Here is a 16,759-nt window from a genome sequence, read left to right as displayed (position 1 = left end):
TAAAATTCTAACAATGCAATCCGAAAAACGAAATCCGGACTAGGGGTAAAATTGAAAAAAAATAGGGCGCGCGAGGAAATGCATAGGGTGGAAAAAGTAATAGCATAATTTTTTTTGTTATATTATGAAGAATATTATCCATTCAGTGGTCCATAAAATGTCATTAAAAATATGAAAACGGGAATTTATAGAAGGAAATAAAAATAAGAATATCGTCCTTAAAAAAAATGTATTAAAAATCATGTAAATATTGTATATATCATTGTCCTAGTGAACATAACTCGATTGATAGAGACATTACAAATAATTTGTATGTGCAATCTCGAATTCATTCTCCACTTATTAACCTTGTGCGGTGAATATTTAGTCATTAATCACTTGATAAAAAAAAGATGAATGTTTGTAAAAAAAAATGTTGTATGTATATATCCCAACGCCAAAATTGGCCAACTTATTTCTTTCTTTTTTCTTCCGGTTATTTGAACTCATTCCTTTTGGAAATGAAAACGTGCAAGAACACATCCAGCATAAGAAAAATTAACTTATCAACTTGATTGGTTTTATTTGCCTGATTTTTAAAGTGTAGTCACAGTGGAAGGCAATGGAACCTGTCTACGATACTCGGTTAGAGCCCACAATGGGAAAATATCTCTATACATTGGGTAATGCAACATACAATTTTTCATGAATGCTCCTGAGATATCCTGCAATAAATAAATAAGAGGCAAAGGTTTTATGTTGATGCTGACTGACTATAAGAGCCATATTATTTCATATCAAAGAACTTAGATGAACCTGTTGGGGCCAATTGCCTTCTTCCAACTGGGAATTGATGAGCAATTTTGCAGCACGATGAAGAGGAGTAGGGTCTCTCTCTGCCTGACCACCATGAATTAAAGCCATAAGAGCCCATGCAGTTTGTACAACATTTGACCGCCTTCCTTCAAGTTGTATATACATCTGAATTATCACTATATTGTCAACTCATGTTTGAAGTTTGTGAATTTATTGGTAACTAATTAGTAATAATAATTACACAATTATATATATATCAACCTTTTTTGGGCATGAAAGATAGCTCTCCCCCCACCCACCATCTTTTCCCTGTATTCTCAGAAGAAATTTAACAGCCTTGCGAATCGTAGCACAATTGGTATAAGTCTTTCCAGCAGCTGCTAAACCACCAAGAGCAAACCAACAACCATAAGTAAAGCAAACTCCCCAGTTTCCATACCATGAACCATCGGCTGTTTGTATATCTTCAATGAATCGAACTGCCTCGGAGATGAAATTCTCTATCTCTTTCTTCCTATGCCCTGGATATAGTTTCTTAAACAAAATTAAAGCTTGAATCGCCGATGCAGTGCACTCAACATATTCATGTTCAACTACAATGTCCACAAAAAATTCTGTGGGATTGAGTACCTGAAAATAAATAACAAAGCTAATCAGTTTATTAATTTTCATATATGAATGAATACATATTAATACAATACTTACTTCTAACCATTTTGGAGCTCCTGCTGGCTCCCAAGCTGCCAATCCACCATTTTTACTCTACACTAATTAAAAAATAAAGTTGTGTCAAAATTAAACCAAGTAGCACAAATAAATCAAACATCAATGATCAAAAGTTGTGACAATTAATTGAATAGTACTTGCCTGAAGCGACAGCAGGATATTGACTGAATCATATAACCTTTCTGGTTCCATCTTTTCCCCCACAATCTCTGGAGGCAACATTGATAAATGTAGACAACACTGGAACAACCCATAATTTTACCTTAATTAACTTATAATTCGGCTTGATTGTGAAAGCTTAGTATCAAATTACATTGTTTATAGCCTATGTTGTTAATTACCTTCAATCCTTCTGCGGTGCAATCAGAAAGTTGCCATCCTTGGTCTTGATCAGAGAAGGTCCACGAGCCTTTAGAAATATGACGATACATACTCTTGAAATCTCCAGAAGGGTTGTCCCTAACCTGTGAAATAAGAGTATCGGTTTCAATGCAAGATAAAGCTAGCACACCTATTGTTCAAAGGCCTATTGAGCGTCATTGAGAAAAACAAAAGTCCGACATAGTTTAATGGTAAGGCCTGACAAGGGTTTATCAATAGTTGCACTACTCATCTTGCAAGCTGATTTTGTAAAGATGAGGAATCTTAATAAACTCTTGTAAGGCCTTACATTTAATAAATAAATGGGACCTTGCATATCTCATTAACTAGATTGGTTCATTTGGGAGTTTACTTTCCTTATTTTGAAGGAAAGAATTGTGACTATGTCATATGTTTGTCATCAAAATTAAGCATACTCAAAATTAAGCATACCTGAGATTTCTTGATGAAATCATGTCCTTTTACAAGTGCAGGAGCAGTTTCCTCAATTAGGTTGGTGGCAAGCAAAGCTTGAATGGCAAAACTAGTATCCCATACTTGGCTCCCAAAAGTCTGCATTGTATTGATACAAAAGTTATTTACTGAATATATTCCATAAGTAATAGAAGTATTAATACACACACACACACCTGCATGGTCATTCCATCTTCTGACATCCACAAGTAATCTGGGACCCTTGCAAGATGCTTCTTGTAAGCATCTCCATTTGGATCTTCCACCCAACAAGCAAGCATACATAAAACCTTATAAATATATAAATGTTAATGGAATATTTGAATCAATTCACCTTTTCAACGGAAAACTAAAAAGCTAATCCCACTCCAGTTGATGCATACAGTTAAATGATCAATATGCTTAATTGCTATGCTACTTACCTTTTCCACAGACGCAATGGTTATGTATCGACTATTCTCATCCTCGTAGTGGATGTGCTTCATTGTAACTTCAAGAGCTCTTTTTCTGACCAGCTTGTTGAAAGGCCAACGAGTGAGAAGCGGCTCGGTGAATATGTATAAGCTATCCCATATCAGATCTTGTATCAAAGGATGGGGATAGTAAAGATCTTCCTATGAGACATAAAATGGATCATTATCCCTCCTATGTTAAAAAGGATGTGTAATTTCACACATTGTGATCAATTAAAGATAAAGACTCTAACCTTTGCACATAGGTGACGTGATTTCGTCCAATTAGTTTTTTCATAAGGTTGGGTATGGAGTTCTTCTCTCAACTGTAAGATGAGTGGTGTGATAGGACCTACAAACCTCTTCCCGTACAAGTAAGACATCGGCATGTATACTAACCGACAATAACACCACATTTTAGCTGTAAAAAACAAAGGTGAAAATCAGATAGAATAAACTCTCGATTCATTTCACATGTATATTGTATTGGATAATATCGCATGACTATCACTAGTTATAAGCTTTCTATTATGGTTTATAATTAGAATTCTTTAACTGTTATCATGGAGATTCGTTATGTTCCTACTTGTATGTATTTGTTCCTAACATTGCAGTAACTGACAGTGCTATTTATATAAAGCGTTCTTTCATTCTAATGCAACTCAATAGTTCATTTCTAACCCTTTTTATGGTATCATGAGCTTTTGCATAACAACGAACTTGATCCATATTTTTTGAACACTCTCAGCCATGTCTGTTGAATCTCTATCCACTACTGATATTCTTGTCAATAATACTCAATTGGTTGTTTCTTTCAACAACCATGCATCTGCCAAACTAAGTGTAACAAATTATCCAGCATGCAAAGTTCAGCTCAAAGCATTACTCATTGCATATGACCTTGTTGGCTATGTTGATGGTATCAAAACATGTACAATTTCTAATCATCATGATTACAACTTCTAAAGACGTCGTGATAATCTTATCCTTCATGCTATCATTTCCAAAGAACCACAATATAGTTGGCTGCAAATAGCTTTTTCGCAACAAATGTAATCCATATGGCTCCACAGTCACAGACAACTATGTACAAAGCACGCCTTATGGCCAAAGGCTTTACTCAATGTGTAAGAGTTCCTTTTAATGAAACATTTGGTTTTAAAAACATGAGAAATCCTCATTACTTTCTTGGAGTTGAACTTATACCAATGTCAAATGGTCTGTTTATGTCCCATCATTGATAGCTCTGTTAACTAAAGCAAAACATCAACTACATGATGCTTCAGTATCCACCAACTCCACCACATATAGGCAAATAATTGGTGCTCTTCAACATTTAAATCCCAACCTTCCTGACTTATCAGTCAACATCAACAAGCTTTCTCAATTCATGCACAAACCTATTACCATTCATCTTCAACACTTAAAACGCCTTTTTCTATTTTAAGCATACCATTTACTTTTTGATCATGCTAAACGACCTTGTTATCTCAACTTATTGCTATATATCTCAACATCAGCCTACATCATATTCTTTGGTGGCAATCTAATCTCATGGCTATCAAAGAAATAAAAAAAATTGTTGCAAGATCTTCAACAGAAAGCTGATTACACGAAAGTTCCAATGACATTTGAGCTCACGTAGCTCACCAATCTTCTTACTTATTTGCAAATATCAACGGCTCATGCTCCTAAAGTCTTGACTGATGAGTAACATACAATAGCTTACTATAAGTTCCGTGAAGTCTTACACACAAGACTCAAAAGCAAACAATACCGCAGAAATGTGGCTTGAGGTCGAAACACTGTGTATAGAATATAGAGTAACAGTTCTTTACAGTTAACTAGTATTAGTCTAGTCAGCTTAATTAACTAGAGTTAGTCAGTCTATAACTAACTGAGTCAAATTAGTTTGAGGGATTACTACTCTATAAATACTTGTCATCATATAAACATAACTAACTTTTAACAACCTTGTCTATTACTGCCAATTTACTCTCAAGATTAATGAAGTATATCATTTTGTCAATGAGCAAGCAATTAAGCTTCGAGTTTGTCATGTATCAACTAAAGATCAACCTGCTGACATGTTAACTAAATTGCTGCCATCTGCTTAGATTTCAGGATTTTAGAAAATAAATTCAAGTTATTCATGGACAATATTGCGTGACTAGGGTTAGCTATAAGCTTCATTTCAAACCCTCTTTAAATTGTTCCAAAAAGGTTAAGAAAACAGAATAAATTAATTGAACCTGGATGCATAGGAAGAAATGAAGGAAGGATCCAAAACTCAGGGGGCATTGGGTTGCTTCCCGACCAATCATATACACCAAGTATCTATACGTAAAGGATACATTATTCAAATAAGTAACATAAATACATATATACCAAGTTTTTATATTTCGTAAAAAAATAAGGTTAATGCCTTAAATAGTCCATGTATTTTCAGACCTCACATAAATTACACGAGCTATTTAAGATATTAGCCTAAAAAATAAATAATGGTAGCTACCGAAAGCCAAGTTTTCCCCCATGAAGGTATACGTGTTACACCACCGTGATCACGAATCCAGTTTCTGGCTCTAGCACAAGCATTGTCTTGACCTCCATCAGGTCCTTCTCCAAGAATCCGCATACATATATAGTTGAGTGCAGTACAAAACATGGTACTGTGACCCTCAATTTGTAGCCCCCATCCACCATCTTCATTCTTCAAAATGAACCCACAACAAGGTGAATACAAATTTTTCATAGTAACCAACATGAAGAACTCTCAAATTTCAAGGTTAATTAAGCAAAAGAAACAAATATATATGCATGCATCATGTTCAAAATAGGTAAATAAATGTGTGTTGAAATAGACTAGAATGATAACACCTACCTGGTGACAGTAAATGTAACGAAGAATCTCTTTGCGATGCTCTTGTGGGAATACAGAATCAAGGTGTCCTGTAATGTATACACAGAAAACCTACAAGTAGGAAATTAATGTAGACATAAAACTCAGTTTAGGCATACTGTTTACATAGACTAGGTAAACTCATTAAACTATGTTTACATCTTTCAACAAGGAGATCTAATCACTCTTCTCCGGTTTGTTCTGCCAGATTCATGAATGAGGAGGCTTCTCTGTTGATAATTGTTGCATTAATGGTTATCTCTCAACATATGTAATGATTTATTACTCCTTCTTTCTTCTGAAGTACATGAGAAACTAGCATTGATTTACTCTATTGATGGTATGGGTTTTATAGACAAACTATCAACCTATTTATCTCAACATGCTTTCTATCTAATGTGTTGTGTGGAGGTTAGAACTTTGCTTCATGCCATTCGAGACTGTATTCATGCTAATTTGTTGTTTTTATATTGATGTTGTCTTTTTGGGTTTGAGAATTATTATGGAGTGAGTTGATGACGTGTTTCACGATTTTTAGGGAACAAAAATATTATTAACCTTTATATTAATATATTTAGTAAGTATACTCACCAAGGGAGGCATGTAAAACAGAGGACCTGCAATTTGAGCAGGCCAATGGCCATCTTGAGTTTGCAATGCTACTAGGTGACGTGTGCCTTTTCTTAATGTCTTTGTGGCTTTCTCATATGTTATCTCTTCTCCATCTTCTATCTTTACACTATCTATTGTTTGCTTAAAGTTATTTTCTCTTAAAACCTGTATACATATGTGCCGAGAAGCAAAAATGGAAAATACATTATAATTATTGAATATGAACAAAATCACATTACATTATATATAATAGTGAAAAGACGGACACTCATGTGCCGTCTTTCCGCTCTTTTTATTACGCTAATGTTTGAAAATTATGAACGGTGTTTTTTTTTTTTTTTTTTTTAATTTTGATTTTGAATAAAACTAAAAATATAAAAAGTAACCATGATTATCTATTTCAATGACACCAACAATATAACAAAAAATATAATATAATATTTTTTTTTAATGACACCAACAACAATCTTTATTATAGAAGTTTTTTTTTAAGGATATAATTGGGATAATGAAAAAGCAAGTATTTTTTTTTTTTTTGTGGTGGCCGGCCGGGGTTTAATTTGAACCCCAGACCTTACATATATTATGCATTGTTAATACCTACTGAACTAAGCTCACGAGGACAAATCAAGTATAAATATAATCATCTAGTTTGTTACACTTTCTAAATGATATATGGTTTTTTTTACCCTTTATCATTTAAAAAGTTTAACAAACTAGATGAGTATATTTATACTTGACATATATATATATATATATATATGTATGTATTCTTATCGTGTTTTTTTACATTTTTTTAGTATTTAAATTTATTCTTATCTATTTATTACGTGTGTTATTTGTATTGAAAATTAAAGGCATTTTTTTTTTAAAAAAAAGTCAGACCAAAAGAGTTAAAGAAGTGGTTTTGGTTTTCTTTATATATAATATAGAAATATAGATGTCTCCAAAAATTAAATTTTTTTTTTTTGAACAGGCAAAAATGAGATATATTAATACGGACACCGCAATTGTTATCGCACAAGATGTGCCCAACAATCACAAAAATGTCAGAGTCTAAGCAGAAATTACAAACAAATCAGTCAATACCCAGACATAAAAGAGGGCTCGACCACCACTGATGTTTGCCAAAACTAAATACAACATTACTAGCCTTTAACCACCACAACGAAGTTAATTTCACTTTATCTAGTAATTGAGGCACAGTACTTTGTCTATTTCTAAAAAGCCTATCATTCATTTCATTCCACAACACCGAAACACAAAACAACCAAATCAAGTGGAAGAAAGACCGTCGCCCTCTCGAACAACCTGCATAATGAATAAATTGCACAAAGTGATCTGAAGTTGATTGAGAGTCGACACCTACCACTTCTAACCAATGCCGCACCATCGGCCATAATGCACCAAAAGTTGCACAAGACAAAAACAAATGAGTAACATCTTCGACAATCCCACATCCAGCAACGCATAATCGTTCCTCCAAAAATTATTAGAAGTCTGTTTGTGTTTACGTGTAAATGGACAAATGGAAGGTCGTGCAAATGGAGTGTGGATTAGACTCATATTTTGTGAGAGTATAAATTCATTCACAATCAATTGATTTATCTCCCTTAAAAATAAATCAAATGACTTATCTATCATTATCTATTTCTACTAAATTAATTTAATTATTCAAGAGATCCTCCTCCCAAATAAATAACAAGACCACCACCCATAACTACTACCCTCCTCAATGTCATCCATATTTCCGACACCTGTCGCTTCTTCTTGACCCAACATTAAAAATAGATACGAAATTGCTCACAAAGAGGAGTGTTACAAAACTCTCAACAATGCCTTCATTGTCCAAAGGTTATCTACCAAAGCCTCACCAATACAAAGAGTATCATCGCTATATTAAATTGAGAAATGACCAACCCCTCGAAATCAACCTCAAAGCCCTTAAATAAATCTAAGTCCCGCCGCTAAAAGGAAGAAGAGCGGAGGGTCTCCTTGCTTTGAGCCCGTTTGAATGCTAATTTCTTATGTCGGAGATCCATTGACTAGGATGGACATAATTCAACAAAAAATACATGCCTTAATTCGTGCAATCCATTCTGAATATAAACCAACTCCTCCATCATATATTCTAGAAAACCCTAATCCACCGAGTCATAAGCTTTCTCTAAATCCACTTTTAGAACCAAGAGATTACACCCCATTTTATTCGGCAAGTCCACCACTTCATTCACCACCAATACCCCATCCACAAGAATTGGTCGAAAATCCATCAAAGAAAAAGCTACCACAACCTTCATAATCAAAGTTACAAATTAAGCCCTTCTTCAAAAAGTTACAAATTAAACCAACAAACTCTTAGGAAACATTCATTAGTATGAAATTGATCAGACATAATTCGCATCTCGTGCTTTAAGAGAAAATAAAATCTCTAATAAAAAAAAAAGCAAAATTAAAGTCGTTTGGACGGAGAATTTTATTCATGTCACTCTAAAAACCACCCTATCTATTTCCGCCATCGAAAAAGGGGCTACTAGACCAAAATTATCATATCATCACATAGGTAAATCTTCTATATCTGAATCTTCCACAAATCTATTGAAAAATCTTATCTCCTTAGATTAACCCAGAGAGTCTTCCACATGCACACCCCTCCTCTTTTCCCTTCTACAAATTGCATTGAAATCTCCAATCAAACACCACACCCCCACCCCTAAACCCATTTTCACCTCCAAAAAACTATCTAGCAACATTCTTTAAGACGCAAAATCACATTTTGTTTAAATATTGACCACCAAACATATTTTCTTGAGGATATCCTAATCCAAGCACACACCCACAAATCGTCCCCCACAAAAGAAAACACAAGGCTCAAATTATCCTTATTCCACAATGAAAAAACCCCACTGTTGTGTCATGCTAAAGGTAGAAACACCCAATCACAATCAACTCCACCCTACAAAGAGTGACATAAGGACCCTGTTATTAACTCAATTTTTATTTTTTGGAAAGCCAAAAAAATCCACTTTATTATTACTCACCAACTCCTTGATTTTATTCCTTTTATTTCTTCCTCCCAACCTTCTAACATTGAAGGTTGTAATAATCATTGATTGCAATTTAGTCTCTCCCTTGCTACCTTCAATCCTACATCACCTTCTTCCAACTCTACCAATTTTGTCGTAGTACTTACATCTTCCATAGTAAAAGTAAATCCCACCTTCTTTTGAATATCTTAGATTTTATTAGCATCCAACTCTTCGAAAACTGAAGAATTATGACTCAATGTCGGAGGCGATTCAGGAACCACCAAATTTGAGTCGTCCATAATCAAATTAATGATGTGCTACTTTCTCATCAATTAATCTAATTAGTCCACTTTCTTAAAAGGGTGTGTGTTTATTTTCTTGCTTACATACAAGGCCCAAGGAGTAAGTTTCAGTACAAAAATGACATACAATTTTCGTACACTGAGATAAAAAAAACAAAGATCAAGAAGTTTGTTTACATCACGTGAATAAAAGACAAGAGTAGACCAAAAAATTGAACTCAAGTAGTTAATGAGCTTCATAAAAGAACGAAATATTCGAGAGAGTTCGAATTTGATTTCTGGATGAAATGTTTTTTACTACGTGATCACAAACAACCGAACTTTGAATTAGTAGAGTCCCTTCATCCCGAGAATCGTAGGATTAACACACACAAAAAAAGAAGACAAATTGTAGGAACTTTAATGTATCAAAATCAAAAATATATAAAATCTTTATACATATGTATATAAAGATTTTATATTTATGCCAATGGTTTTGAATGAAATTTTGCCAAAAGCACTTAATCTAATGACTGATGTCTTGGGTACATGTAATTATGTGGTTCAGAAGGTAATTCTGTTCTTGACTTTGAACTTTATAATGTGCTACTGTTATGCTTAAATGGGTATCAAATTCACTATATAAGAAAAAAAAACTTCCATTTGTTCTATGCATGCCTAACTTACTCTGAATCATGTTCGGTTTTTTGAGCATGGAACCGCGGCACAAATAAGAGAACTGGCTGATCAGCTTACTGGTCATGTGCTGACCCTAAGAGAACTGGCGCGCTGATCAGCGGTAAGCAGACTCTGGTTTGTTTATAATGACTGGATGGGGGGAACTAGAATTCTGCTCTTCCCCAAGCACATTTCGCTCGCGCTCTGCAGCCATGTCAAATATACCCTTGCGCACCTTAAGTAACGCTGCGCACCTTAAGTAACTCTGCACTACTTAACTCACGCAGCGTGAGTTAAGTCACGCAGTGTTACTGTTTTCGTACAAAATCCATCAGTCCAAACTCCAAGCACCATTTTCTTTCCCTCCACCTTCAAAAACCCAAAAAGTGCGAATTTTTGGGTCAAAATCCTCATCCCAAATCATTGCAAATCGTCAGGAAGCAAGTTTCTACGTCACAAAATATCAGGTATTGTATCATTAAAACTCATCTCATTTTACTGGTTTTTGTGCTTGGTTCGTCTGGTTTTCGCAGGCAATAGGAAGAGGACTTCTGGAAGACCGTGTATTATCCACAACTTCTCAAAGATGATAGCGACGTTGATTTCATGTTTAGGGTAATGGTTGAGAATAACACTTTGTATCTTTTTGTCCGATCCGTTGAAGTGTAATCATTATTTAAGGGTAATAGTGAAATGTTTTCCGAATTTGTGTCCGTATTGTTGAATTTTAATGAATTTGTGTTTATGTAATTTAACGATGAATTTGGGTGATTTTTACCGTTTATGTAAGATTATGTAATTTTATAAATTTATGGACAAATTTGTGTAATTTGGATCGTTTACGTGTCATCAAGTGTGTTTAAGTGATTACGGGTCATTACCGACGAATTTGTGTAATTTGGACCGTTTGGATCGTTATGTGATTGTGAAAAAAACTATGTTTTTGTGTAATTTTGATTGATTGTGTCGTATTATCCAATAATCTTGTTAAACTGGCGTAATTCGGTTCAATTACGAGCATCTTAAGGTTACGGTTCTTTGATGACACAATTTGCATTCAATGCATATCAGTACAACATTTATTGTTGTACTGATATATCAGTAGAGCGTGAGTTAACTCGCGCATGTGTTAACACTATGCGTGAGTTAACTAACGCAGTGTTTAACACTTGCGCAACATAATTGACGCAGCGTTAATTAACTAGCACATAATTTTACACTTGCGTTAGTTAACTAACGTAAGGATATATTTGGAATGGCTGCAGGGCGCGAGCAAAATGTATAGGGTGAAGAGCATAATTTGGGGAATTAGGGCAGGTACTGAATTACAATTGGACTAACATTTTGTTTTTGGGCCCATTTCAATCATTAAATTGGGCTCTTTGATGGAAAACATCCTCTTTTATGACATTTTTATTTTAATAAAGAGGCAGGATAATAATTATAAATTGAAAAAAAAATAAAATATATTAACATAATTATCATATTATTTTGAAGGAAACATAAATATCATATTAACAGCCTCTTTTTTTTCTTCCTACATTGTCCAGCGCTATTAAAATAGTTAATTTAGATCAAAAGACAAATGGTTACGGAGCTTGATGGTCATATTATGCGATGCGCGTGTGATCAGAATGGAAACCATGTCATCCAGAAGTGTATTGAATGTGTACCTGAGGATGAAATCAGGTTTATCGTTTCAACGTTTTATAACCAAGTTGTGACGTTGTCAGCTCATCCATATAGCTGTCGTGTTATACAGGTGACATATCCATCCTTTTTATTTTATTTGTGTGAACACATTTACTGAATTGATAATAACTGGCAAGAAACTATGATTCTAAACTAGTTAAGTTTTGATAAGCAGAGAGTCTTGGAGTGGTGCCATATGTAACGCCCTCTTTAAATTATTTAATTATTTAATTGAGTTTAGAGTCTATTATGATGAATTTATATTATATTTATATAATATATGTGTGATTTAAGAGGTTTTTATGATTGATGTGGTTTTATGTGATTTTATGAGGAGTTGTGACTTATTTTATTGTTTAATAAAATAAGATTTGAAAATAAAATAATTATTGAGTTTAGGGGCTGTTTTGAAATTTTAGAGAGTTTTGAGGGAGAAAGAAAAATAAGATAAGATAGATGGAAGAGATATAAATAGGAAAGACCTAATTAGAAAAATAAAACGTACGTACGATCAGTTTTTGGAAAAAGGGAGAAAAAGCCAAGAGAAGAGCAAGAAGACCTAGAGGCTGCGATTTTGAGTTATAAGGTAAGGGTGAGACTAACTTTGCAATTCTATTAAGTCTGTGATTCAATGATTAGATTTAACATGATGTAGGATGAGTTTTAGAGAATTTGAAAACTAGGTCAAAATTGTAGAATTAATGATTAAACAGTGGAAATTTGTTAGATTGATGTAGAAACTGTTCCTAGACCTTAGATAATGTGTAGGATGAATTCTGGAATCAATGTTAGGCTTAAAACCATGAGAAAAAATGAATTTTCGTGAAAACTGCACTTCTGCCCAAGCCAACATTCATCACTCGCCCTCGCGAACGATGATCCTCGCCTCGCGAGTGATGAAGTTCATCGCTCGCCTCGCGAACCATTTTTATTCTAATAAGTAGTGCTCTTTTAATTATTCAATGTCTTGTTTAGTATGTTTTTTATTACAAAAGATTGATTCATAAGGAGCTCTAAAAATATATTTGAAATAGAAGTAATTAAAAAAAAGTTAAAAAGGAAATACATGTATATAAAAAAATAACTACATTAAAAGAATAATTTTAGTGCTTAAAAAAACAGCGCTCTAACGGCTGCCCTTATACGTACCTGAAAACGCCAAAGGAGATCACCACAGGTCTTAACATTGAAGCGGTTATTATAGAAATTCTTACGAGCTTCTTCAACTTGTGCTCTTTCTTCTTCACTACCTGCTTCTGGATCATACTCCCATGTTTGTCTTCCCACAAAACTATTTGTGCTGAATAAGTATGGCTCATTCCCACCTTCTGCTATCTTCAGCTTCCACATCTTCTTCTATATATAATTCGATGTAGAATTAATGTTGGGTTAAGAAGCTAAAAAGAAAAAGAAAACTAATTATAATTTAATTCATGATTTATCAATAAATACAAGTTTTAGAGTAGGTGGTGATATTGCTAGCAAGTGCTTTTGTATATATATGTGAGGAAAGAAAGATCCCATTGCCGCTAGCATTATTAATTTTTTGATGTACCGGCCATGGGATCAGCTCTCAGTGCAACCCATGTCAAACTGTCATTAAAAAAACATACTGTTAGACTAATTAAAAATCAATTCTTGAGGTGCGTTTTGATCGGCTAAAAAATTGAATACGTGATAGGATAACTCTGGTTGTAAGTTTGTTTGATTTGTAAAACAATTTGAAGGATAAGATAAACTAGCTAGAAACAAGAGACATGACAAATATTGAAATTCTTGTTTCCTAGTATACCACAACACAATTTTTTGTTTCACCTACAAGTGATTTAAAATATCAAAATAATTTTTTATCCACAAAAAATTATTCAATATTATAAATATTTTTTTTTAAGGAAATATCATAAATGTTTATCATATGCTTTATCTTGTGTTAATATACATATTGTTTAGAAGATCAACCGCAGCTTTAGGTTTTCTGAAAAAACAAGGCATTGTATCTTATTTATTCACTCACTAGCAGTAAGACATACCCTTTTTTTTTATTTTTTTTTATTTTTTTATTTTATCAAACATTAAGACATACATTAACATGTCTATGTTTACTCTTTTTTAACGTGTGTAATTGTATATTTATTTTATCATTATGATTTTTTTGGAATATACCGTAATCAAATAAAAATAAAACTTCATTCTTGATTTATAAGAAAATATCAAAAGTGTATTCCTTTGTATTTGATTCAATCTAACAAGCAATTCTTACCTAGTCACAACCCCAAATCAAAAATATTTGGGCACACATAGATAAATGGATAGAATTAAAAGAAAAATAAATTAGTCACATCATTTTTTTTTACTTTTATCTTTAAATTCTTATATATATTTTGTGCTTAAGTCATTTTTATTTGTATTTGTGACCAACTTAGACTTTCTTTCTCCAATCTAATACCAAATGAAGATGCAAGATGGAGCGACAATATTCCTCGAGATTCAATCCAATACCCAATATTGGGTGAATCAAATTGGAGATATTACAAACGTTTTTTTTATATAGAAAAGACTACAAACAAAAAAAGGGAAAAAAAGTAACTCGATTACAAGGCAAATTTCCATTTAATTATATTTTTATTAAAAAAATTTGTTAAATTAATATTCTTTTGAATAAGCTAAAATGAATTATATTAAAACACCAATCAATCATTCTCCCTAAGACATATGTGCCAAAAAGAAGCTTTGAAGTTCAATACAAAAAACAAAATTGATAAATGACAAAATCAGCCAATGTCCAATAAGAAATAATCTTGATTTTTGTCGAGAAGTAATCTTGACAAACTTACAGACCGGTTTACAGACCGGTTTGTCGAGAAGTAATCTTGATTTTTGTCGAGAAGTAATCATTCTCCCTAACACCGCTTGATTTTTGCGAGCATTTCCCTTCGCCTCGCGAGCTACACTTTATAGCTCGCCATAGCGAGCAGATCACTCGCCACAACGAGTTGATCAGTGATTCAGCCTGATTTTGTGATTTAACCTTTTGGGTCGAGCTTTAGATGATTTTGAGTGCCTGAATATGTATAAGAATGATTAGGCAAGTTTTTAGATTGAAATTGAACATGGGGAAGTTAAAAATGAGATTTTTAGGTGAAAAATGTCAAGTTCCCGAGAGGTTTGCGACTTTTGTCTTTAGCCACCAATAAGAAATAATCTTGATTTTTGTCGAGAAGTTGAGTAATTGATTTTCCTTAATATAAAAAATTATGTCATTTCGTTTATTCCAAATAACTCAAACATACAAGAACCAAATTAAGTTCATAAAAGAACGTCACACTTTATAGTAACATATCAAATGATCATACTATACAAAATGATCCAAAATATTTAAAGGATCAACCAATGTAAACCTCAACCAAGTAGGAACCAATGCCAAAGAAAAACAAAAATGTTAAATTATTAGTGAATTTATTAGAAGATTAATTTTATCATTAGTTATGATATATATCTTATCATGTTGTTATCAAGTATGTGCATCAAACAAATGATATGATAAATGTTTATCTTCTTTATATCTTATTTTGTATATATCCTATTCTATATCATATTTATCTCTATTCTATAATGGCCATCAAACATGCATAAATCCTTAGTCATCTCCCTGCTACAATCTAGAGGTGTTTAAAACCGAAACAATATCTTTTTGGATGTATTCATATTATTTTTTTACTCAACCGCATAGTTTGGTTTGGTTTGTGAATTTTTTTACTCAACGACATAGTTTAATTCGATTTATAAATTGTTTAACTCAACCCTTATTATATATAGACGGCTATGAATATGATACTTAGGTCCTGTTGTTCTAAAATAACATATAAACGCCACCTAACTCTCATTGATATCAAGACATTAAAAATAGGACTATACATCGGTTTCTTAGGATCCGCTCTCCGGTTTCATAACATATAAAATATCAATTTAAATTTAAGGATTTAAATAATATATAGAATCAGTGTAAATTTTAATCCTTTTAAATAATTTATTTTGTTCAAGTAAATAAATATCTTATGGTGATATCTAAATTATTTTGATGCTAATGAGGAGTTTTAGATCTGAACGGCACGTTAGATATTCATAGTTGATTATATTTATACCATAATACAATTCAAAGCCTCTTTTGTTCAAGACGAAACATATTAAAAATAATTGAAGACTGCCTGCCACTTTTGTGTTTTGCACCAGCTGTTTCTATTTGGTGGCATTTGTTTGTTCCTTGTTTTTGTTCCATGTAAGTAAGAACTTTGTAAGGTGTTGTTGTCCCATTTTTGTGCCATATGATTAGGTCGGATCTATACATGAATAACCTTCTTTCAGTGTGATATGATATAGATATGATATGATATTGGGTAATTTGAACTTTTATTACTAATAATGAAATTTCAATTTATCGAAAAATAAACAAATAAAATTCACCTCATTGCCATTGACATAAAGAATGTCAACAATCTCATAGCTACGACGTCATATATATTTATAAATTTACTCATAAGTGATTGGTGAATCCAAAAGACCAAAGAAATTCAAGAATGAAATTTCAATTCGGTTCTTTAGATACAACGAAGTTTAACTATTGTAATATTTGACGTTTTTCCTAACTTAGTAGTAGCCAATAATAAACAAATATAAATCCATCTCATTGCCACTGACATAAATACTTGAAAAATCAATAATCACATCATCACTAAGACAACACAAAGAAGAAAGAGATTCCAA

At 32.9% G+C, this 16,759-nt stretch overlaps 1 protein-coding gene across 1 annotated transcript; it reads right to left on the bottom strand.

Moving 5' to 3' along the window:
- Positions 1 to 548: 548 nt before the first annotated feature.
- On the bottom strand, positions 549 to 13,363 carry LOC25491157 (beta-amyrin synthase). The gene is made up of 15 exons (XM_013599026.3): positions 13,148 to 13,363; positions 6,298 to 6,483; positions 5,689 to 5,778; positions 5,320 to 5,517; positions 5,060 to 5,144; positions 3,062 to 3,228; positions 2,778 to 2,969; positions 2,532 to 2,645; positions 2,335 to 2,454; positions 1,863 to 1,985; positions 1,663 to 1,761; positions 1,501 to 1,557; positions 1,057 to 1,425; positions 796 to 960; positions 549 to 704 (listed from the first exon to the last, which is right to left on the bottom strand). Exons 1-15 carry the CDS (start codon positions 13,346 to 13,348, stop codon positions 576 to 578), a joined length of 2,295 nt encoding a protein of 764 aa, XP_013454480.3. The 5' UTR covers positions 13,349 to 13,363; the 3' UTR covers positions 549 to 575.
- Positions 13,364 to 16,759: the final 3,396 nt, after the last annotated feature.

Source organism: Medicago truncatula, chromosome 4 (genome assembly GCF_003473485.1).
Source record: "Medicago truncatula cultivar Jemalong A17 chromosome 4, MtrunA17r5.0-ANR, whole genome shotgun sequence".
NCBI lineage: Eukaryota > Viridiplantae > Streptophyta > Magnoliopsida > Fabales > Fabaceae > Medicago > Medicago truncatula.
Note: the sequence above shows the minus strand (reverse complement) of the source record. Positions and strands in the feature narration are given on the sequence as shown.